Here is a 22,487-nt window from a genome sequence, read left to right as displayed (position 1 = left end):
CCCGCCGCCGGGCTGATGCGGTTCTGTCCCGCTGCAGGAACCCGCTGCTGCCACTGCTGGCCATGGGGCTCTACGGCAGCCTCGTCCTGGCGCTCGCGGCGGCCGACCTCCTGCACTTCCGTCGCCGCCGCCGCGCCGCCGGAAGGGACGCCGTCACGTGCCCCGCGCAGGGCCCTTCCCCGGAAGAGCGGCCCGTCGCATCCGCGTGACGCTTACCCTACGCGCCATGGCGGCCTCGCCGGCGGAGCTGCGCCGAGAGGGGAACGAGCAGTTCCAGGCCGGCCGCTACGCGGAGGCGCTGGCCCTGTACACGCGCGCGCTGGCCCTGGCCGGGGCCGGGGCCGGGGCCGGGGCCGGGGCGGCCGCCCAGCGCGCTCTGCTGTATCGCAACCGCGCCGCCTGCCACCTGAAGCTGGTGAGCCGGGCCGCCGGGGGCGCGGGCGCGGGCGGGGGCGCGCGGGGCGGGGGGGACCGGCCTTCTTCGTCTCCCGCCTGCCGCCTTCCTTTCGCAGGAGGACTACGCGCAAGCCGAAGCGGACGCCTCCCGAGGTGAGCGACCGGCCACCCCCTTCCCCCGGCGGCCCCGCGGCCTCGGCTTCGCCACCGAAACGCTTCCCTTTTGCTCTCGCGCAGCTCTGGAGCTTGACGGGCGCGACGTGAAGAGCCTCTTCCGCCGCAGCCAAGCTCTCCGGGGCCTGGGCCGCCTCGACCGGGCCGCCTCGGACTTGCAGAGGTGCGTGCGCTTGGAGCCCAAGAACAAGGCCTTCCAGGAGGCTCTGCGCGACCTCGGTAGCAGCGCCCAGGAGAAGGTAGGCCGAGGGACGCGTCCCCGCCTCCCGCCTGGTCCGGATGGCTTCCCCGTTCCCGCTGTACCGAGCGGCTTGGGGAATGGGCCGGTGCCATGCAGAGCAGGCCCTCTCTGATTCCGGGATTAACTGGAGAGCCAGTTTGGTCTAGTGGTTAAGGTGCTGGGCTAGAAACCAGGAGGCTGTGAGTTCTAGTCCCGCCTCAGGCATGAAAGCCAGCTGGGTGACCTTGGGCCAGCCACTCTCAGCCCAACCACCTCACAGGGTTGTTGTTGCGGGGGAAATAAGAGGAGGAAGAAGTATTAGATACGTTTGCCGCCCTGAGTTATTTATAAAAATAATAAAGGTTGGATAAAAATAAAATAAAAATAAATAAGGCCCTGAGCTGGTAATTGGCCTTCTGTCTCTTTCATGGCTGTCTCAGATGAAAGCCCTGACCTGTACTGACTCCAAAGTAGAAGCCATGTTTAAGTTGCTGCTGAGTACTGAAGAAAATGATCCAGACAAGAAGCAAAAGGTACTGGTCAAAGAGGAGGGAGTTGCAATGCACCTGGTGATGGGCTGGGCACAGTGTGCTGCATCTTGTCATGTGCCATTTTTGTAAGCTGGTGAGCTTGTTCTGAAAGTCTCAGGAAGTTTGCAATTCTGAAACTATCACTGGCCTGGAAAGAGCGTAGAAGCGGTGCAGAAATTTAGATGCTAGCATGTTCTTGCTTGCAACTTAGCAGATGTTCCCTCCCTCTAGCTGGTCTTTTAAACGAAAGTTTCAATTGAATGTTGTACCAGAATTGTAAATAATAATCTTGCAGGTATGTTTGGGGGAGGGGGCAGTGAGTGGGCAAGTAGGCATGTGCAGTCTCACAGTAATGGGGCATGAGCTTTGTAGTTTGTGGCGAGTGTCTCCCTTCGTTCCCCACCCACAACTTTTGATGTCCTGTAGCAGTCTTTCCTGATTTGAAGTACCAGGCTTCAACTCTCATTGGTTAGTGGCTACGCTGGCTTGTATTTATGGGAGCTGAAGCCCAGCATAGGTGGAGGGCATCAGGCTGGGAGGTCTGTTCCTCCACATAGCAAGACACGGGTGTCTGATGGGCCAAGAGTTCCCAAGATCTGATATAAGTCAGTGTGAACAGGGAAAGCTCTTTCAGGCCGCTAAACAGAGTGGTTCTTCTCCTGATCAGGCAGCTCAGAACTTGATAGTTCTGGCTCGAGAGGAGCCTGGTGCTGAGAAGATTTTTCAGAGTGATGGAGTGCGTTTACTGCTGCAGCTGCTGGACACGGGCCATTTGGATATGAGGATAGCAGCCTTGCGGACCTTCACTGGCCTCTGCCGTGGCCATTGTTCTCGAGTAAGGGCTGCTTTAAGAGAGTGTTTCTTCAGGGCTGGGGGGCCAACACAGTTTGCCTCCTGACAGTTTTGAGGAGGGCAATTTGGTGCTAATGTCAGTATAAGTCAGTGGGTGGTGTCTTTCCCTGAAACAGCAACTGCACCTGGCCAGGAGCTGGTGGAGGCACCCCTGCTGACCGGACTCCTCTTCACCAGCTGCCCAGCAAAGGGGCTTGGGGGAGGGCAAATGGTCACGCCGTTCTGCAGCTCAGTGCTGGGAAACAGTCTTGGAGATTCCTTGCCATCCTAGAGTGGACACTGAGGTGGTTGAACTCTGGACTTCTTGTGTGGTGCCATAGGGACTGGCTCTTGCTGTGCCGTTGAAAAAACAGCCCCACCTCCTTAGCCTTTCCTGCCTGGATCCCAAGACTTGAGAAGGAGTGCCTGCCCCCTCTTGAGCAACTCTGGTTAGACTTTGATTTCAGAGAAGAGGCTGGTTCTAGAGAAAAAATAAGAGAAGATGGGTCTAGGTCCTCCCCATGTCTCAAAGATGGGTCCCTCCTCCACAGACAGTGGTGATTCTGGGTGACCTGGGACCTCAGCGCCTCTTTGCTGTGCTGGAGATGGAGGATGAGCAGCTTTCACTGGCCACCTACAACCTGCTGCAGGTCATGATTGACACCCTCAAGCAGGGGCTGCAGAAAGATGTGCTCCACAAGGAGGCGGCTTTGGTATCAGGTGAGTTTCCAGCTGCCTTTCTGAAGGGGTGAAGGTTGTACCACCAGCCCTCCCCTGTTCAGGAGAACAATTGCCAGAGCTGCATTTTCATGATACAGTTTAGATGGATTTCAAGGCACCCTATGGATCATTACTTTCTCGTCTGCCTACTTTCATACCAGGAAGGGCCGAAATGGAAGTTGCAACCAGCCTGGCCTGCCTTGTTTCATACTGTGCTGAGTGTTGCTTAGGATGGTTGTTCTAATTATTACTGGCTTTTAGTTTTTTAACCTTCACCTTTTTATTTGTATCCACCAAGGATGAAACATTTTCTTAGATATTTGCAGGTGAACAGCTTGTGTTCAGTTACGCTAAGTCAGGTTATGCCTTTGCTCCCTTGCATGCTATAAGTGAGAGTAGCTCACAAGCATCGGTGGAGATATTGGTGACCTTCTGTCTGGTGCTTTTCCTGTAGACTCATCCGGAGAGCTGAAGTTGCTCCTCAGATGGCTGTTGGAGGCTCTCACTCGGGCAGGCCTCTCTTCCTGTGGTCGCGACAGCATCCTCAATTTGCTGATCAGTGTAATCACCCCGAAGTTGCTGCAGGCCTCCAACAACTCCTCGACCCTTTGGGTCATTGATCACGGTGAGCGCGGCCCTCTGCGGAGTAACTTTTCTATTCCTGTTCCCTTCTCTGTTTTAGTAAGCCATGTGTCCTTGCAGGTCTCAAAGAGATCCTGGAAGTTGGGGGCACGGTACCCCACAGTCCTGGAGGCCTGCGTGTGACAGAGAACACCCACATGACTGCCGCTGTCCTGCTCAGCAAGCTTTATGAGGATTTGAAGTGTGATGGGGAGAGAGAGAATTTCCATCGGCTCTGCGAGGATTATGTCCGGTAGGTCTGTGAGTTTGTAAATGCTGTTTGAAAGAAGGAGCTGTTGCTTCTTAGAAGTGAGTGAAGAAGAATGCTCGAGCGGAGGGCTAGCTGCTGCTCCTCTGGCCAGCTTTCTGATGATGATCGTTTCGTGACATTGCAGAGGCCTCACCAACGGGGGAGGTATGAGCTACCTCTGTTGCTGGTTGCTCCCCACAATACATTCTGCATTGACGTAGCAGTTGAGCATTTAGTCTCTTCCTTTCCAGGAACTGGTTCCAGGACCATGGCATGCCTGGAAAGCTCAGGGCCATCCAGACAGTGAGCTGCCTCTTGCAAGGCCCCTCGGAAGCCGGGAACCGGGTGCTGGAGCTGAATGGCATCATGGAGAGTATTTTGGCATTGTGTGCCTCATCCCAGGTGGCTCACCAACTTGTGGCCGTGGAGGCCCTGATCCATGCAGCTGACAAGGCCAAGCGTGCCTCCTTCATCACTGCCAACGGCGTGACACTGCTCAAGGAGATCTACAAGCACAGCGAGTGTGACAGCATTCGCATCCGGGCCCTGGTGGTGAGGAGGAGGAGGAGCCTGTTCTGGGTCAGGGAGTGTGTTCAGATATGCTCTTTTCCCTCCCTCGATTGCTTGGGACGAGGCCTTTGGTAGCGAACACCACCTGGTGCAGGTTGTGCGATGCATCATTTTCTCTGTTTTCAGGGTCTTTGCAAATTGGGCTCAGCAGGGGGCACAGACTTCAGCATGAAGCAGTTTGCCGAAGGCTCTACCTTGAAACTGGCCAAGCAGTGCTGCAAGTGAGTGAGGCCCTTCCTTGGCTGCAAGTGGTGCTCTGTCCCAGAGATGCTGGTACCTGGCCTGGCACCTTTTGTGGGGGGAAGGCATCAAGCATTGCTTGCTGCTTTCACATTTGTAAAGGTGGTGGACATCCAGGGGTGAGCGTGACCTGGTTACAGGTAGAAGTGCTCTTTGCATGCTGTGGGTGGAAGCCAGCAGCCCGAGCAGTTATCTGAGGTAGTTGCAGAATGGATGAGGTCTCATCTTTCATAGGTGCTGTCAGCATTGCTTGTTTTTCCCTAATGGCTGGAGTGAACCCCCGTGTTCCCTGCTGAATGGGCGGGGGGTGCTTAGTGGATCCGATAACTTCTTGTTCCACATCTAGATGGTTGTGCAACAAGACTCTTGACGTTAGCACCCGCCATTGGGCAGCAGCAGGTTTGGCGTTCCTTACCCTGGACGCAGATGTCAAGGAAGAACTTTTGGAGGACAAGGCAGCGCTGCAGGCTCTGTTCCAGCTGGCACAGGTAGAACTTCTTTGGGAGGCAAACATGACAGGGAAGAGACTGTCCCACCTGCTATGTTCCTCACTTAACGACCACTTGTTCGGTGACCATTCAAACTTGTGATAGTGCTGAACAAGCACTACTTACGACTGGTCCTTGGAGCTCTGGCCATCACAACGTCCCACAGTCATGTGGTTGCCATTTGTGACCTTCTTTGCTGGCTTCCAAGAAACAAAGTCAGTGGAGAAGTTGGCAGGAGGTCGCAAACGGAGACCATGTGATGTCCTTGCCAAACAACCTGCGGTGATTTGTGTAACAACAGCAACCAGGAGTGCCAGAATTGCCATCACTAAGCAGGGAGGCCAAGTGACATTGCGCTTTACGACTGCATCACTTAGCGACTGCAGTTCTGGTCTCAATCAGTACTGTACTGATTTGTAGCTTCCCAGGGTTAAACCTTTCATAATAATCATAGAGCAAAAGATGCAGGAGGTGTGAAATAGTAATTAGTAAACTTGCTCTGTTATTCTAGGCAAATAGTTGATTTCTAGAAAAGTGTTCAGGTGGACAGCTATGGACAGCTGATGAAATGATTCTTTTGACTAGATTATAGCAGTTGAATGATGTTCAAAAGGATTAGCAGCAGTAAAAAGGGTAGAGATGTTGCTTGTGAGTTGCTCTGTAAAAAATATTCACATCTGCACGAAGGTCCAAGGGGTTGAACTGAGATGAACTGTAGGATTGAAAATAAGGGACAAAAGCAGCGCTGTTCTTTGTGTCTCTTGTTAACAACCCCACAGAAGAGAAGATGTGGATGATGATGATTTCCAAAAGGAAATCACAGGTCTTTCAAAGAGGCATGAAGTCGTACTGAGCAATGTGAAAGTTATCGATAATAGATACCGAGAAGACAAACTCTGCCAAGCACAGCCCTTCTGGAAATTCCTGACTCACCAGCAAGCTTTCTCCTTCCCAGAGTGGGGAGGGGATTAGCGGTCTGTGACTTTATACCAGCCAGTAGAGAAGACGTGGATCAATGAAGTGGAAGTCGTGGAGCACTGGGGAAAAGTGATCATGCAATGCTGGAATTCCTGGTATTCAAGGAGGCAAAGGGTGGGGGTTGGTTGAACTGTGGCTTAGATCCCAGCAGAGCTTAGAACGATGACAGTTAGGACTCCACAACATGAAAAAAAGCCCAAGTCACGTTGGCTTTTGTGTGGGAGTTTTTAAAAACGAGATGCTGAACACAGTCACTGATGAAGAAGTGGCTGCTTCTGCTGCCTTCCGACATGGCTGCACACGAGTTTAATGAAAATGTAAATAGAGAGAGGGACACATTCAGAAGGTAGGAAGGATGGGTCACCATGGGAGAATATGTAGAGACTGCCCTGTATCGTAGTGGCAGGAAAGTTAAAGTTTGGGATGCACTGAAATTAGAAAAGGATGCTAGAAACTACCCAAAGCTGCCTTCAGATATATTTGAAATAAAAGGAATAGTTAGAAAAACATAGTCTGCTGCTCAGTGAAGATGGCAAAAGGGCAGAGGTTCTCCATGCCAGTTTGCTTCTTTGACAAGAAAATATGTCTTCCACCGAGCAAATACCAGATAACCAGAGGAAGCCAAATGTTGTCTGATCTTCAAAAGGGAAAAGAGGGGGTCCAGGAAACTAGCCATCAGTCTTCCATCAATACATGGAAAGATTGCAGAAAGCTGAAAACAGTGTGAATTTGTCAAGAGCAAGACTCTTAATAAAACCATAAATCGGAAAGCACCTTCAAGGTCATTTAGGCGACCCCTTGCCCATTGCAGGAACCCATCGTTACAGCATCCCTGGCAGGTGGCCATCCAGCCTTTGTTAAGGGCTTCAGTGTGGGAGGGTCTACCACCTCTCAGGGTGGCGAGCCATGGTGGCCTGTGGTGGCAAAAAATCGGGTCTGGGGGCACCTTTTCTGACTAACAGCTTTTACTGAAAGGCATAAGCTCTTGTGAGCGGCAGTTCACGTCATCAGACGCATAGAGTGGCTGCACCGATGTAGGAGTTAGATTGGGGTGAGGTGGGGAGAAATGGTAGAGGAAGATAGGTTGGCCCTACCGGTGGAAGTTGTGTAAGTACCTTATGCAGTGACAATTGTACTTGTTCGTTGATACGGTACTTGTAATCTCTCCCACGTACAACTTCCCTCGTGTTCGTTGAAACCTCCTGAGATTGTCTGAAACCGTTTGATGTATGTGCGTACAGCAGTTTCTCACTTGGTGATGCTGCCAAAGTCCCGCTTTTCCAAGAGAGTCACTCTGAGGTCTGCTGCGGAGTGTCCTGGGAGGTCGAGGTGCCCTGCGGATACTCTGTCCTTGTTTTGAGCCCGGATGTCAAACTTGTGTCCGTTAATTCTGTTGCACCAAGTTTGTCCTGCTTGTTGGAGGAAGAATCCACAGGGGCATCCCTGGCAGGTGATGGCATCGATCACACTGGAGGAGCAGCACATGAAGGTGCCTCTAATCTTGTGTGTTCTCCTTGGGGCCTGTGATGAAGCTGTTGGAGTAGATGTGGGGGCAAAGTAGACATCTGCGTTGGTTGCGGGTCTGGTTCCCAGGTTGGCATCATTGTCCTGTTGCTTCTTGTTGCTTGTGAGAATCTGCTTCAGGCTGGGTGGAGTCTGCACACAAGTCTGGACCTGCCCCCCAGTGCTTGAGAAAGTGCCGTGTCACTGTCCAGAACGGGCTGCACCACATTTGTTCTGCAATAAAAGCAGTAACATTTGGAACAAAAGATTTATTCTTTATGCTTTTTGTTGTGTGGCACACCGGTGGCTCTGGGGAGGTCAGATTCTGCTTGAACATTGGAAGAAATGTTCTGACGATAAGAGAAGTGTGACAGGGGAACCAGTGATCACCCAGGGGGTATGGGCTGGTTGTGTCCTGTGGAAGTTAGGCAGCTTCTCCCGGGGATGCTTGACTTTGATTCCTGGGCAGGGAAATCGGTGCTTCCCAAACTTGCTCCTTCATTACCCAAAACCACTTATCAGAAAGTTCTTTCTATCCAATGTAGGTAAAACACTAAGTCAGTTTAATGGGTTCGTGTGTCATTACCCAAAGAAAAAACACTTTTACCCAATTTTGGGTAATTTACCCAGGTTTGGGAAGCACTCGCTTAAATGGACCCTTCCAGCTCCAGAATTCCATGATACCTGCAAGTTACAAATGCTGGTTGGTGAACTCAAAGGACTAACTAGCTGCTGAGTAAAACTCCTCTCTCCCTGTTCTTTGCTTCCCCCGTAGTCAGAGAATCGGAGCTGTTTATTTGCAGTGGCCTCTACACTGGTCAACTGTACCAGCAGCTACGACTATGAGGAACCCGACCCACAGATGGTGGAGCTTGCTAAATATGCCAAGCAGCACATTCCTGAGAAGCATCCCAAGGTGAGGAGGACAAGTGCGGGGGAGATGAAGAGTCAGAGGCCTTCTGGTGATGGTGCCTGTGCCTGACTCTCCGTTCCACCACCTCCTTTGAGGTTGCAAAAGCCCTTTGGAAGAGGAGGGGCTATACATCTTGGAGGTGTATAGCCCCCAGGAGCAATGGAAGTGCCTGTAAAGGGCTCCCACTGCTGGATGGCTTCCCTCCTCGTCTCATATTCTAGGATAAGCCAGAGTTCGTGCACAGACGTGTGCAGAAGCTCTTGGCTGCTGGTGTGGTTTCAGCACTTGTGTGCATGGTCAAGAATGAGAGCCCTTCCTTGAGCCCTGCCTGCCGTGAGCTGATTTCCAGGTGAGGCTGTGCAACTCGGCCTGGAGCCCAGAGGTGAACAGGGTCTGGTGGAGGTGAAGGTGGAGGCGGAGGCGTGGCAGCGGGGAGGAGTTCCTGCGGGATGGCTGGGTGCCGGTCTTTCCTGCGATGGGCTGAAGATGACTTGCAGCTCCAGTAACCGTCAGAGCCTTGGCTAATGCTCCGTTAATGGAATGTGCCTGTGAGATGCAGCCATCTCGTTCTGCTGCTGATCTTGCTAGGCCCGAGTTCCTCTTCAGAGCTATACTTGGACGACTGGAGGGAAGGGAAAGGGCTGCAGAAGACGCTTGAGAACCGGCAGTCCACGGGCTGTGTGCATCTCCACAGTCCTTCTGGGAAATGGGTCTGAAGTTTCTGGACCTGTTTTTTTCTCACTGGAGACTGGGGCAAACTAGCATTATGATGCCTGTGGCAGGAAAGCATTGCTCAGAGCCCCGTAGAGCAGTCAAGGGATGAAGAGTATTGCCCACCCCTGCCTTCTGCAGCTGCCCTCTGTCTTGCAGCCCCTCCAAGCTCCTCAATTAAGATCACAGAATCCCAAAGTTGGAAGAAGCCATTTAGGCCTCGCCCAGCCTCCAGTGCTTTGTGCAGGATCCAGCCGAAAGCATCCCTGGGGTGCCCGTGTCACTGCCACTTGAAGTTTCTCTCCAGTGCGGCAGGCTTACCGGATCCTGTATTTCCAGTTGTCCTGGCGTTGTTCAGCCAAATGGTTTGGAACGTGACTTAGCAGTGTAGCGTGGATGCGACAGTTCCTCCTTGCTTGCCGCGGCCTGTTTTCCCACGTGGTGGGCGTGAGTGTGTGTGCTTGACACGGCCCTGACCCTCTACTCTGTCTTGCTCACCGCAGGGTTTTCCTGGCTGTAGTAGACAACCCAGAGAACCGAGGGGCTGTGGTGGCTGCCGGAGGGGGGAAGGTGAGTGTTGCCCCCCCCTCCAGCCTTGCCCTTCTTCCCGAGAGGCCCTGGTGCTGACCGAACTGTTCTCCCCCTTTCCTTCACCGCCACTAGGCTCTCATCCCTTTGGCTCTGGAGGGGACCGAAGCAGGGCAGAGCAGGGCAGCCCAGGCCCTGGCCAAGATCGCCATCACGACAGCTCCCGAGATGGCCTTCCCTGGAGAGCGGGTCTGTGTAGGCAGTGCTGGCTGGGGACAGGGAGGTGGCCCTGCCCAGGACCCCACCCCCCAATTGGAGCAGGGCTCCTGGCTAGCCCAGGGCTTTTCTTCTACAGGTCTACGAGGTGGTCCGGCCCCTGGTGAGCCTCCTGCACCTGACCCGCTCTGGCCTGCAGAATTTTGAGGGGCTGATGGCGCTCACCAACCTGGCTGGGACCAGTGAGAGGCTCAGGTGAAGCCTGTCCGGGTGGCGGGGGGGTCCCCGGGGTCACAGTGCGGCTTCCATTGCTACTTCTCCCCCCACCCCTTGCAGGGAGAAGATTGTGAAGGAAAAGGCCGTGCCCATGATTGAAGGCTACATGTTCGAGGAGCATGAGATGATTCGTCTGGCGGCCACTGAGTGCATGTGCAACCTGGCCTTGAGCCTGGAGGCGAGTAGCTCGGAGCGGGCTGGGAGGGCTGGCCCAGTCGCCCCCACGCCTGATGGCTGCCCGTCTTTCACATAGGTGGCCAAGCTGTTTCTGGCAGAAGGCAGCGACCGGCTGAAGTTGCTGGTTTTGTACAGTGGGGAGGAAGATGAGCGGCTCCGGCGGGCAGCTTCCGGGACACTGGCGGTGTTAACCTCGCTGCTACCACAGATCTGCAGCCGGATTCCCCAAGTGGTAGGTTGCTTGACATCCCAGCCCCCCAGTTGTTCGGGGCGTGCCTTGCTCTGCAGGCCCGAGAAGGTGGCCTGGTGCCAGAGGGCAGGACCCTTCTGCCAGAGGCTCTTTTCCCAGGAGCACCTCTGGGATGGGCATCACCAGCCCTGGAGGTGGAGCGGCTGCTGTGGCTTCCAGCTGGCTGGCTCCTCCCAGAGAGCTGCTGGGGGTCTGGCAGCCATGGTGCGTGGTCAGGCCTCGGAGGCTTTGCAGGGCCTGAGTGCTGCCTGCCTTTCCATCCTTCTCCCAGACAGTGGACTGGCTGGAAATCCTGCAGTCTCTGCTGCTCGCCCCCTGCACAGAGCTTCAGCACCGCGGTGCTGTGGTGGCGAGAAACATGATGTCGGCTGACCGGGAGCTGGCTGTGAAGCTGATGGAGAGCGAGGCACTGGAGATCTTGTCTGTCGTGGCCGGGGTGGAGGACAAGCCCCAGGTGGCGCGGGTGGCCAAGGAATGCCTGGCCCAGGCAGAGTCTTACGGCTTGATAAAGCCCAGTGCCTCTGCCCGGGAATGAGGGCCGTCGCCTGCCACTGCTCAGAGGCGCTGCTGCTGCTGCTGCCGCCGCCGGCCACAGGCACCAGGATGGGCTTCTGGCGAAATTGGCTGCTGGGACCAGGCAAAGTGGGAGCTTTTCTCAGGGCTTGTGCAGATCGTGGGCGGGTGCTGGGCAGCCTCCTGCTGCTGGAGAAGGGAGCCTTTGCCTTAGCCTTCCTCTTCCCACTTTCCACATTTTTTTCTCTGCATTTTGTACACGATGGCAGGCGAGCCCTGTGGAATTTAGGGAACCACGGGTCATGCTGCTTGAATAAAAACAAATGCACAAGCCTCTTCCTCCGTCTGGTATATTCAGTGTTCAAAATTACAGTATTCCGACGGTGAGAGCAGGTGTGTGGCGGCAAGAGAGCCACCCTCCCAAACTGCGGCTAAACTGGGCTAGCGTTTCCCTGCCCAAGAGATTGGCTCCAGTCCCCAAATTTTCAGCACCATCCCTGCTGGCTGGTGGGTGACCGGGAGCTTAATGCTGTGCCCTAGCCTGGCTTAATGCTGCTACCCAGGAAGCCCGCCCACCCACCATTGGCCCTTCTCTGTTAAGCAGAGCAGACCCCAACTGGCAGCAAAGCTGCCCTCCCTCAGGGCTGGCCAGCAACCAGGTAAAGGAGGCGCTGCCTGCTCAGTGGCTCCTGGGGCTGCCAACGCTTTCGAGTGCGGTGGCGAGGCGGCACCGGCACCTGTGCCCACCCCCACCCCCGCTGGGGTCTGCCAGGCTCTGTTACGCGGAGGCGGGGGCGATCCTGGTCGCGCCCGGCTCGGGGCCAGGGAGGCCCGGGAGACTCGTCGGGGGTTCCTAGCGGAGCGCCCCGGAAGGCTGGCTGGCCGGCCGGCCGGCCGGCCGCTGGAGGCGCTGGCGGACTGCGGGCCGGCGGAAGGATGGAGCCCGCGCTCGGCGACGGCGGCTGGTTCTGCTTCGGGTTCCGCCTGGGGGACGGCGTAGAGGGCGGCCCCGAGCCACATCCGTTGTCCGCGGACGGGCCCGGGCCGGTGTGCCGGGTGCGGCCCAGCTGGAGCTTCGCCGCGGTCGTGGCGGGGCCAGGCGCGGGTCCGGCGCGGGTGCGGCTGCAGGGCGCGGTGCGCGCCGCGCTGCCGTGGGACTGCCTGGACGCGCTGCCCTCCGAGACGCACGTGCTGCTGCTGCGGGAGGCCGCGCTGGAGGCCTGGCCCGCCGCGGGGCCGGCCGCGCTTCTGGAGGGGCAGCCAGCCTGGCGAAGGGCGCTCCGGCCGGAGGAGGCGGCGGCCGCAGGTGGGACGGGGCGGCGGGGGGGGGGGTGCGCCCCGGCCCGCCCGCGCTGACGCGCCTCCCCGCTTCTCTCCCCGCAGAGCTGCCGCTGGTGCTCGGCGGCTACGCGGCGCCCCGCCCGCCCTTCTTCATGCCGCTGCCCGCCGCCCTCGCGGCGCGCAAGCTGGCCCTGGGCCTCGAGCACGCGCTGCTGCTGGCCGCCGGCGGGACGCTCTACTCGTGGGGCGGCGGCAGGTGAGGCCCGGCGGGCGAGGGCGAGGCGGCCTGGGGGCGGCTTCGTCCTCTTCTCTCATCTGCTCCCCTCCGCGCAGGCACGGGCAGCTCGGCCACGGGGACCTGGAGAGCAGGCGGGAGCCGCAGGCGGTGGAGGCCTTGCAGGGCTTGCCCGTGGCGGACGCGGCGGCGGGCGGCTGGCACTCGGCGGCCGTCGGCGGTGGGTGAGGGGGCTTCCGGGGCGGGGCGGGGGGCGTGCTGGAGCAGCGGGGCCGATTGTGGGGGGCAGCGGTCTGTGGCCCGGATTCTCCCTCCCTCGCCTGGTCTGGGCAAGGCGGCCGCCCCTCCGGGGGAAGAGGCCTCTCCGCCTGCCCGCGTGCCGGGGGGTGGGGCGGCGAACTGATCCCCCTTCTCCGCAGAGGCAGGCGACTTGTACTTGTGGGGCTGGAACGAGTCCGGACAGCTGGGGCTGCCCTCCAAAACGGCAGCCGGGAGTCGAGCAGCAGCCACGGAGGAGGAAGCCGGTGAGTCCCCCGCCGCCGCCGCCGCCGCCGATTCTCTGGGAAGGGGCTGCTTTCGGCCCGGCCCCTTCGCCGGCCGGGGTGGAATCACTCCTTCTAATAGCGGGATTCTTTGCAGGCGGCACGAAGCTGAATGTGGGCCCTGGGGATGAGCCAGAAGGGGCCGAGGCAGCCTTCATTTCGATGCAAGCCCTTCCTGCGCTGCTGGACTTGCCTCTGGAAGCCGAAGTGCGCAGAGCCAGCTGCGGATCCCGGCACACGGCCGCCGTCACACGTAAGGGCAGTCCTGCAGGGGGTGGGGAGGCAGCTCCTCTCATACTCTTTTTTATGCACAGGCAAGTGGGTGGTGAGGGAAAAGCAGGCTTTAAAACAAGGGGAGGTGCTGGGTCAGGAGGGTTCTGCGTCTGACCTTGCTTTGAAGCAGCGGCCAAGGTGCATAGGATTCACATCAACAGCACTTGGTTTTTCTTCAGTCCCACAAGACCAAGCAGGCCCATTGCCACCTCCCCCAAATTGCAGCCCTTGCTCTGGAACTCGGGTGGCCTTTGCTAGCAGTGCTGCATCTCCGCCTCACCTCCCCGTGTTCTCTTTCCAGGCACTGGCCATCTTTACACCTGGGGCTGGGGTAAGTAAGGGTCTTGTGGGGCGAGGGCTCTGTTGCCACAGGGGTCTGTGGTACCAACAGGTATTTTTGTTCCCAGGCAAATATGGTCAATTGGGGCATCAGGATCTGGCCACCTCAGATCAGCCAAGGAGAGTGTCCTACTTTGTGGAGAGGAATCTCAGTGTGCAAGATGTTGTCTGTGGGCCATGGACCACGTATGCCCAGGCCGTGGCTGCTGAGAGCAGGCCCCTGCAGCAGCCCTGATGCACCCCCTCCCAGACATCTGTGTCCTGCCCTAACTCTAACCACAAGATGTTTCTCGGAAGACCGAGGGGCTTCAGAGAACTTCGTCTTGATCACTGAACCAGGAAGCCCCTCAAGCAAGAACCCAGTGGTTTTGGTAGCGGCACTTGGCGTGTCTTTCTACCTCGGATTTCATTTGCAGTGAGGAGTGCAAATGTTTCTTAGGGCAGCGCAGCCATGTTTACATATCAGAAGCACAACAATCAACGCAGAATAAAAATATCTTTTATGTAGAGCAAAGCCATACATTAAGAAAGCAGTCATTTAATTGAGGCAGTTCCTGTTGAGGTTATTCCTACAGCTCTGTAGCCAGGACAGGAGCACTGCAGCAGGGGCCAAACCATCACCCCAACTAACCAGGGAAATGGGGGGAGCTGCCTGGGCCACAAGTCCTGGTCAGAACAGTACAACTGATTTTCTGCTGATCTTCTGCATCCTTGAACAAGTGAACAGCCAGGCAAATAAATAAGAGGGCACTGTAGTGAAAAAGGTGCAAATCTAGCCATGATCATCAGAACGGACGGCAGAAGCCCCTGGGCTGCTTTCCACTTTTACCCCAGCCAGGAAATGGGCCAGTGGGTGAAGGGGGCATCTGCCCACAGCAGGGTGGCAAAGGAGGCATGGCTCAGCCTCCCCAAGGTGGCTGGGTTTCTCCCTTTCCCCAAAGACCCTCATTGTAGAGGACTCCCCATGTTTTCTTCCATTCCCGCGCACAGGATGGTAGGATGCCATCTGCTTAACAGCAGGACCCGGATGCTTGCCCAAGGAAGGATAGAGGCAAACCTCTGCCTGTTTCCCCTCCCCGCCCCCACTGAATTAGGCAGCAGTCCTGCGCACAGAACAACTGCTGCATCTATACCTTTATTCCCCTTTACATAAAACTTTTGTGAAATCAATTAATTAAAAACAGTTAAAAGTGGCAGCACAAACTGGGCCCCCAGAAGGTCCAGTTCCTGCAGGACACCAGACCGTGAGAGGGTCACGTGGCTGGCAATGGGCCTCCCTTCAGTCAGGATTGGAAACCGTGGAGTTGAGGACGTGGTACTGGTGCTCAGATTTGGAAGCCTTTGAAAGTCCGTGCTGGGGGGAGAGGAAAATTCGTTGAAGGATGTGGAATCAGACAGATGGAGCCATAGCAGGGAGCCCTGGAGGGGGCAGAGGGAGGGGTATTCTGACAGAATCTGAGGGAACCTTCAGACATTGTGTTTGGGCTTGCAGTGGGAGAGAAAGCAGCTGCAGAAAGGACCCTGGGTGACTTTCTTTAGGGGTACAGCTGGGAAGAGTTGCAGGCTGCCCACCTACCCTTCCCAAGCTTGCTTCCAGCCACGGGGCCTTGCATTTTCTACACACAGTGGCCTCTTGCTTTCATGCTGCAAGTGTGGCCAAGAGCCTCAGCCCCCCTTTGGCAACAGCTGCTGGCATGCCCACTGATGGAGCTGCCAGAGGCCCTGATGGAGCGCAGCCGAGCACCCCTCTGGGGATGCCTGGGGGCTCCTTCCAGGCTTCAGAGGCCAATGGGGACGGGGGACAGAGGAAGAGAAGAGGGAGAAGGGAATTACCGCAAACTCTGAATAGGTGCTGGCAACAGAGTATATGCTGCCATTACGCTGGGCAGGGACTGTCGGGGTACACCCACCGCTCAGAGCTGTCCTGTTGAGCTGAGACGTGTTCTCCTTGTTGCGCTCCATCCGGCTGTGGGGGGTGGGCTTGGCAGCCACGCAGCTGGGGGTCCGGGCGGGCTGTGGACACAGAGAAGGGAACTGCACTGGTGGTTAGAGCTTTGGGCAAGGGCAGCCAGAAGATTAACAGAAGGGGCACAGGAAGGGCCATGCTAGACAAGGTGCCCAACCACAGTAGAGCTTCTGTACTCTTCTAAGCTGATGGCCGCCATTTCCATTTCCCCCCCTTTTCAAACTATTGGCCCAAAGGCATTTCTGAGCCTCCGCAAGCTGCCACGCATCTTCTTTCAGCGCAGGCGTGGCACCATTTTGGCTCCACAAGCTCTGGTGCCCTCACCTGAGCACGGCTGAGGGGGAAACACAGGGGAACCCAGGCTCTCATGCTGCTTTAGCCTCCGGTGCAATCTTGCTTGCTTTCTGAACACTTGAGCTGCAGAAGGCCTGCACCCCAGCCAAACTGCCCAAGGGCTGGATTTGGGCAGCAGGCCACACACACAGGCTGCCCCCTACCGAGCCCCAAGAGCCTAACGTTGGCCAGGGCTCCCACTGAACGTCCACTGCGCTGTGGCCTGCATAGCACCGGCCAGCTGGTCACACAAGCAAAGCCAAAGCCTCTGCTTCAGCTGTGGTCACAGAGCCTCGCAAGCTGTTCGGCTTGCCCTGTTCCATGTGAGCCGGGCAACAGGCGCCGCTGCTGGTGCTTTTCCAGGCTCGTGCTAAGGAGGCCAAAGGCTTTTAACCACCTCAGAGTAAGAATTAAATTAAAAGGGTGCAAGCACTTGCTACTGAGTCCATCCCATGATGTTTTGGGGCAGATACAACCCTCGTCAATCTCACGCTCCTACCGATTCCTGTGAGGAACTCTCACTTGAAACTCTTGAGCATGACTAGACATTTCCTGATGTGAACAGAAGGCAACCTCTCCAAAAAATGAGATGGTTCTTACCGCTGTCCTTCAATTTCTAAGCAGTTTACTGTATTCTGTTACATTTCTCCCCTCACTTTCTAATTTTTCTACTTCTGGGTTACACTTCGCCACTTTTGCACTTGCCCAATTCCTACTACTGAGTTTCTGCCAGTTCCTCCTGCTTTTTGACAGACCTGGGAATGGGATTTGAACGTGCCTCCCTGGGCCAGTGATTTACCTTCCTTCCAGAAAGGGGTGGATGGCATCCAGGGGAGTTTAACACCGAACCTCGCAGGGCCGAGCGGATAGTGCTGTTGGGGGTTGTGGTGGTAATGTTGAGCTGCAAGAGAAGCCCAGGTGTTAGAGCTGTCCCTGATGCAAAGCAGAAAATCAGATGGCCATTTCCTTTCCAGGAGAAAAGTCCTGCTTACTTTCAGATCTATCGTATTTCTTTATATTAGAATACCTTCAGCTGCACGGAAAATGGATTAGAGACCTGACCGAGGACATAATTTCATGGTGTCTCACACATGGAGACTCACTTGATCGTACCCTGAAAGGTGTGCCTGTGCAGAGAACTGGGAGGGATTATGTGCTCTGGGGATGCACGAGTCTTGGAGAAGCCTACCACCCTGTTTTTTTAAAAAACACATTTTTAGAAACAAAGCTTTAACTGGGCCACTTAGCAAGTAACGCCAAGCCCACAATTTTTCCCCCTTGTCCAGAATAACCATGAGTTAGTCCTGGACCCAAGGAGTCTTCAGGTGAGCAAAAAAGGCCAAGAATTTCCAGGGCAAAGCTCTGCAGCTTGAAAAACAGCCGTGGAAGCAAAAATAAAAACCTACTACTTGGATAAGCTTAGAAAACTAGGGAGGGGAGGGGAAGGCTGCAGAAATAGGGAAGAAAAGCTGGTAGTAGGGAGAGAAAAGTCCACGAGTGAAAAAGACACTAAAGAGGAAAGGAAGAATAAAATGGGATATTTTTATGCATGGGATAAAAATACATTCCCGACTTTTGGGATAAAGGGCTGTGGGACTTCTTTGTGACCGCATTACCTTTCGTGCTTTTCCAGGTGTGGTGATGCCCAAAGCCTGTCTCTTGTTGGGGGTGCAGGGGGTGCTGCCATAGAGCATCTCCTCCTCCGTCTGGCGGGACTTTTTGAGTTGCTGGAAGACAGAAGGGAACGGATGGGTCTAAGCAGGAGTTGGCAGCCTCTTCAGACACAGCCTGAGATGTACCCCACCAATCTTGATCTGACCGATCTCAAGCAATCCTTAATATTTTTTAAAAAACAGATTTAATTCAGTAAAGACACAGACCAACTGCTTGGCGACTTTAGGGTTAGGGTTAGGCACCAGAGGGCAAGATGGGAGAAGCTGGGGAAATCCTAGAGAGGAGGACACTGCAGAAGGGCTGCAAGGAATCCCAGTCCACCTTCTGCACTGCCAGACATTAACAGCAGCACAACAGTTGGTCTTGCCATGGAACTGGCTCTGTTGAGGCTTGGGGAAGGGAGGCTTTTATAATCTGGGGTAGAGTCTTGCTTTGTGTGTCCAAAAGCCCAGCATCTTTTGGATCTGGGGAAGAAATGGTGGACTAAAGACAGCTCCGTGAAAAGCAGAGCCAACAACCGTGGCGGAATGAAGAGCCGGTGAGTAAACTTTGATTTTTGAAAGTTATAGACAGACTAGGGGTCCAGATAAATTTGAAATACGATTTTGGAATTAATTATCCGAAAGAATCCCTCCCGTGGAAAAATGCTTTTGTTTTGAACATTTTTTAAGATAACGTAAGACTTTAAAAATTGGACACTAGAAAGAACTAGAAGGAACTAAATATTACAATTAAAGGAGAACACTCAAACTCAACTTACAATTACAGGGTGAAGCAAAATATTCTAACATTGGACATATTGAAGGATATTTTTGAAAAATGGATCCAGAAGTTAATATTAATGGTGTCAACAGAGACATCTGCCTCTATGGAGAGACTGTGTCTAAAAGATGTTATGGAAGAAGAACAAGTTTTACGTGACAAGATTGAGACTGAGTTGAAGGTGGATTTACAAATGACAGGCTACAAGAACGACGTGGAAAAAGATGCTACACTAGACATACAAAAGAAACCAGCTGATGTTTTAATAATTAAAAGGGATACACAAACAATAAACCGAGAGACTAACCTGGATTATTTTCCTATATTGGATTTACAAGACAGGCTTGTTAAAGCTTTGAAGAATTTGGTGAGAAGGGGCAAAGAAACAAATGAAAAAAAATCAAGTTCTAGGACTTTGTTTGAAGGGACTAAAGGTCAAGGTTGTTAGAAGTAAAAGGAAGGAATATAAAGTTGGTTTATTTGATGAAGGTTAAAATGGATATGTTGTTATCTCTGGTGAAACTCCCGGAGTCCCTCTTTTGAGGGAGATGGGTAGTGATAAAATCTGAAATATAAATAAATAAAACCCTTAATGGACTTTTGCTGACATCAGGACTGAAACGATGAGGCTTTATGTATTTGTTTATAAATAAGAGATGGGATATGGGAAGAAAAGATCATTTGCTGTATTTAAAGAGGTGATAAGTTATTATAATTTTTTATACTTGTGATGAAAGGGGAAGTCACTTCTTCATATATTTCTTTTCCTTTACTATATACCTATTTTTTCTTTCTTTTCTATTTCCCTTCCTATTTTTTTTCTTTTTTCTTCTTTTCTGCACCTTTTACGTTTTATTCTTTTTCAGTTTGCATTAGTTTTTATTTTCGCAATTATAATCTTTAACAGAATTACTATTAAAACAAACAAAACCCCAAAGCCCAGCATTTCTGGAGGAAGCCTAGAACTGCCTCTTTTGATGGTAGGTGAAAGCAACAGCTGCAACGCTTTGCAGGGAAACCCGGTCCCCCTCTGCTTCCGCCACAGAGGGCCTGAGCACACCCAGCAGTCCATGGGCTGACTGCAGTGGCTGGGCAAGAGACATCGACAGCCGAGGCTGCCCCTCACCCGCTCCTGCCGCTCCTTCTCCTTCTCCAGACGGTGGAGGCGCCACTGCTCAGCCACGTGCTCCATGAAGTGCTGCCCGTTTACCAGGAAGTCCCGTGCTTGCTGGTGCTCCCACAGTTCCACACGGACCCTCAGCTCCTCCTCCAGCTGCAAGAAAAGGAGCCAGGTCAGGGCAGGCTGCCAGGGGCCCAAAGGGCAGTGGGGCTGGGCCACTTGCCTTGGGAAGGGTCTTCTGGAGCTTGGCGCGCAGCTTCTCTTCTTTCAGGAGGTGTCCTCCTCGGTTGGTGAAGCGGGCTGGGTCCGTGGCCTTTTCCTGCCGAGGAGAAGGGGGTCAGCGTCTCCTGTTCCCTAGGGGGGCAGCAGAAAGAAAGACAGGGCCCAGCCAGCCCGCAACCACCTCAAGCTCCTGAAAGAGACACCAGTTCTTCTCCCACTTGTGGATCGCGTCAAAGAGCTCCTGGTGCATCTCGTAATAACGCTTCAGCTGCACGAGCTCATCGTCGTGTTGCTGCAGTAACTCTTCCGTGAAGTGGTCTGCAAAGGAAGAAAGTAAGGTGGGTGGCAGAAGGGCCCCCCGAAGAGAAGCTAGCTCACCCCCAACGCAGGCCCCCCACCCACCTTGGTAGTAGGGGCCAAAGGCGCGCCTCTGCTCCTCTCCGAAGAAGCACCTGTCCCAGTAGGTGGCCAACTGCACCCGAATGGCCTCCACCACATTCTGGAGGTTCTGGCGCTTCAGCTCCTCCAAGCGATCGACTTCCAGGTGCAACTAAAGGAAGAGGCCGGCCAGAGTCAAGGCAGCAAAACGCGAAGAAGGGGCTCACTTAACGCAATCTCCCGCCAAGAGTCTGTTGGCAACGTGGCAGCCTGCCAGCAGGGACTCAGAGGAGACCGCTGCTCCTTGACCCCTGAAACGGACAGGCCCTCATGCCAAACAAGGCAGCCCAGGGAGTCAGTCGAGGGGAGGACCCAGCCGCCTTACAGCGTTCATAATGCCGGCTCTGGAACCCTCCATGTTCGGGGCAAAGGCCTCCCTCTCCTCCGGAGACACCTGCAGCCAGTCCCAGAGTGTCAGGACGCGGGAGCGCAGCTCTTTGCACAAGGCCTCCTTCTGAGCCCTCCTGCCCTCCAGCTAGGAGAGAGCACAGGGACAGCCTCAGAAGGACAAATGGGGAACCAGGAAGAAGGGCGGGTGGCCCAGGGAAGGTGCTTCCCAACCTGCTGCAGCAGATCCTTCAGCGCAGCCAAGTTGTCTGGGGAGAGGCGGAAGGCACCCGCCTCCTGGCAGGCGACCTCTCGCTCGAAGGCGGTGCTGGGGGCCTGCTCCAGCTCCTCCAGACAGAGGAGGACCTGCTGCTTCATGCAGAGGAACTCTGCCTGCTGCTGCTCCTGCCATGAGGGGAGAGAAAGGGAGGAGAGGTTGGCGACCGAGCCCGCCCCTTCCTGGCCCACCCCCTTGCCAGCCAGGTGCGCCGTCAGACCTTCTCAGCTGCCAGCTCTGCCAGGTGGCGCCGGAAGCGGTCCAGCTCCGCCAGGCTGGGCACGGGCTCGCTGCTGACGCTGTAGTGTGCCCGGCCGAGGAGGCCCGCCAGCTCCCGGTCCTGCTCCTGCAGCGTCCGTAGCTCCTGCTGCCTTTCGTGCTTCTGCTTCAGCATCACCTCCACGCGGGTGCGCAGGTCCTTCTCCAGCTGCAGGATGGTGGCCTCCTCCTCCTCCTGAAAGGAGAACGGCAGGCAGCAGAAAGGCCCGGGGCGGCGGGGCGCCGGGCGGCAGCGGCAACGCAGACTCACTCACCTGGAAGGGCGCCAGCTGCAGCTCCTGGCACAGCGCGGCCAGCTCCCTCCGGCACAGCGCGATGCTCTTCAGGAGCCGCTCCCGGAGACTCTCCTCCTCCGCGATCATCCGGTCCAGCAGGTCCTGCGCGGCGCCGGGAGAGAAGAGGCGCGCTTGAGCCCCCGGCCAGGCCCGGCCCGCCTCGCCACTCGCTCGGCCCGGCCCGGCCCGGCCCGCTCACCTTGACGTGCCTCTTGACCACCTCCGTGCGCTGCAGCCGCTGCTCCTCCGGGATGCCGATCTCCTCCCAGATGCCGCGCAGGTGACCCAGCGCCCGGGTCAGGCAGGCCACCGACTCGCCGGCCAGGACGTCGCTGCGGAGGGAGGGAAGGACGGAGGGAGGCCGTCAGCCCAGCCCGGCCCGGCCCGGCCCGGCCCGCCGCTCCGCGCCCCCACCCGCGCCCCCACCCGCGCCCCCACCTGCGCCTCATCGCGGCCAGCCAGGCGGCTCCGCGCCCCGCTGCGCCTCCGTCGGGACCGTTTCTGCTCGGCGATTCAAACGCCCGCCAGGCTGCGATTGGCTCCGCCCGAGGCCCCGCCCCGCGGGAGCTCTGCGGCGGCCAATGGGGGCGCCGCGCAGAGCCCGGGATTGCTGCAGCAACGGGCGCCCGGAGGCTTTCGCAGCTGCTGGAGGAGCGGCACCCGGGAGGGGCAGAGGTTGCATTCCCGGGCGCGGCGCCGCCCTTCGCCCTCGGGTGGCGGGTCCCGAAGGCGGTGCCGGCACCCCCCCGTTCTGCTCACGGGCCCCGCCCTGCTGCGGCTCCGCAGGGCTGGGTCAGGCCGCCCCCCAACCCGCCTTCATCGCCTTTGCATGAACCTTCCTTCGCTCCATCATAGCGTGGTCCGGTTAGCTCTTGCTTTTAGATGCTAGCCATCCGGGGCTGTGGCTAAACTATAATTACTGAGCCAATAAATCTGGGATCTGCTGCCATTTAAAATATTCGTGTGGAAAGGGAGAGTCCTGCCCCTCAAGACGGTGGAGCTGGCCTGTTTGTCGTTTAATTCCCTTCCCCCCACCCGC

The 22,487-nt window shown here is 55.9% G+C and overlaps 3 protein-coding genes across 3 annotated transcripts; 2 read left to right on the top strand and 1 right to left on the bottom strand.

The window, feature by feature from the left end:
* UNC45A (unc-45 myosin chaperone A) lies at positions 1-11,441 on the top strand. Its single transcript, XM_063314089.1, has 18 exons — positions 1-415; positions 634-809; positions 1,231-1,323; positions 1,988-2,155; positions 2,703-2,871; positions 3,326-3,496; positions 3,574-3,745; positions 3,994-4,294; positions 4,439-4,533; positions 4,899-5,040; positions 8,297-8,437; positions 8,656-8,783; positions 9,649-9,715; positions 9,809-9,922; positions 10,029-10,144; positions 10,226-10,343; positions 10,419-10,574; positions 10,864-11,441. The coding sequence occupies exons 1-18, from the start codon at positions 16-18 to the stop codon at positions 11,125-11,127; spliced, it is 2,991 nt and encodes a 996-aa protein (XP_063170159.1). The 5' UTR covers positions 1-15; the 3' UTR covers positions 11,128-11,441.
* Positions 11,442-12,026: 585 nt separating this feature from the next.
* RCCD1 (RCC1 domain containing 1) lies at positions 12,027-14,271 on the top strand. The gene is made up of 7 exons (XM_063314090.1): positions 12,027-12,411; positions 12,489-12,642; positions 12,720-12,841; positions 13,041-13,145; positions 13,261-13,416; positions 13,738-13,767; positions 13,844-14,271. The coding sequence occupies exons 1-7, from the start codon at positions 12,042-12,044 to the stop codon at positions 14,008-14,010; spliced, it is 1,104 nt and encodes a 367-aa protein (XP_063170160.1). The 5' UTR covers positions 12,027-12,041; the 3' UTR covers positions 14,011-14,271.
* Positions 14,272-14,826: 555 nt separating this feature from the next.
* Positions 14,827-21,977, bottom strand: PRC1 (protein regulator of cytokinesis 1). The gene is made up of 14 exons (XM_063314157.1): positions 21,887-21,977; positions 21,648-21,780; positions 21,428-21,550; positions 21,115-21,348; positions 20,852-21,022; positions 20,616-20,765; positions 20,255-20,402; positions 20,034-20,170; positions 19,854-19,949; positions 19,637-19,783; positions 17,691-17,801; positions 16,874-16,975; positions 15,609-15,788; positions 14,827-15,129 (listed from the first exon to the last, which is right to left on the bottom strand). Exons 1-14 carry the CDS (start codon positions 21,895-21,897, stop codon positions 15,055-15,057), a joined length of 1,818 nt encoding a protein of 605 aa, XP_063170227.1. The 5' UTR covers positions 21,898-21,977; the 3' UTR covers positions 14,827-15,054.
* Between the last annotated feature and the right edge of the window lie 510 nt (positions 21,978-22,487).

The sequence above is a fragment of the Candoia aspera genome, chromosome 13, assembly GCF_035149785.1.
Source record: "Candoia aspera isolate rCanAsp1 chromosome 13, rCanAsp1.hap2, whole genome shotgun sequence".
NCBI classification, from domain to species: domain Eukaryota; kingdom Metazoa; phylum Chordata; class Lepidosauria; order Squamata; family Boidae; genus Candoia; species Candoia aspera.
Note: the sequence above shows the minus strand (reverse complement) of the source record. Positions and strands in the feature narration are given on the sequence as shown.

Coding starts and splice junctions, on each gene's coding strand:
- UNC45A (XM_063314089.1), top strand. CDS start 16: ATGCGGTTCTGTCCCGCTGCAGGAACCCGCTGCTGCCACTGCTGGCCA. Junction 9,923..10,028: donor TGGCCTTCCCTGGAGAGCGG/GTCTGTGTAGGC, acceptor TTTCTTCTACAG/GTCTACGAGGTGGTCCGGCC. Junction 10,575..10,863: donor GCAGCCGGATTCCCCAAGTG/GTAGGTTGCTTG, acceptor TCCTTCTCCCAG/ACAGTGGACTGGCTGGAAAT.
- RCCD1 (XM_063314090.1), top strand. CDS start 12,042: ATGGAGCCCGCGCTCGGCGACGGCGGCTGGTTCTGCTTCGGGTTCCGC. Junction 12,412..12,488: donor GGAGGAGGCGGCGGCCGCAG/GTGGGACGGGGC, acceptor CTCTCCCCGCAG/AGCTGCCGCTGGTGCTCGGC. Junction 13,768..13,843: donor TCTTTACACCTGGGGCTGGG/GTAAGTAAGGGT, acceptor TTTTGTTCCCAG/GCAAATATGGTCAATTGGGG.
- PRC1 (XM_063314157.1), bottom strand. Junction 21,349..21,427: donor TGCAGCTGGCGCCCTTCCAG/GTGAGTGAGTCT, acceptor TTCTCCTTTCAG/GAGGAGGAGGAGGCCACCAT. Junction 17,802..19,636: donor AGAAGGAGCGGCAGGAGCGG/GTGAGGGGCAGC, acceptor TCTGTCTTCCAG/CAACTCAAAAAGTCCCGCCA.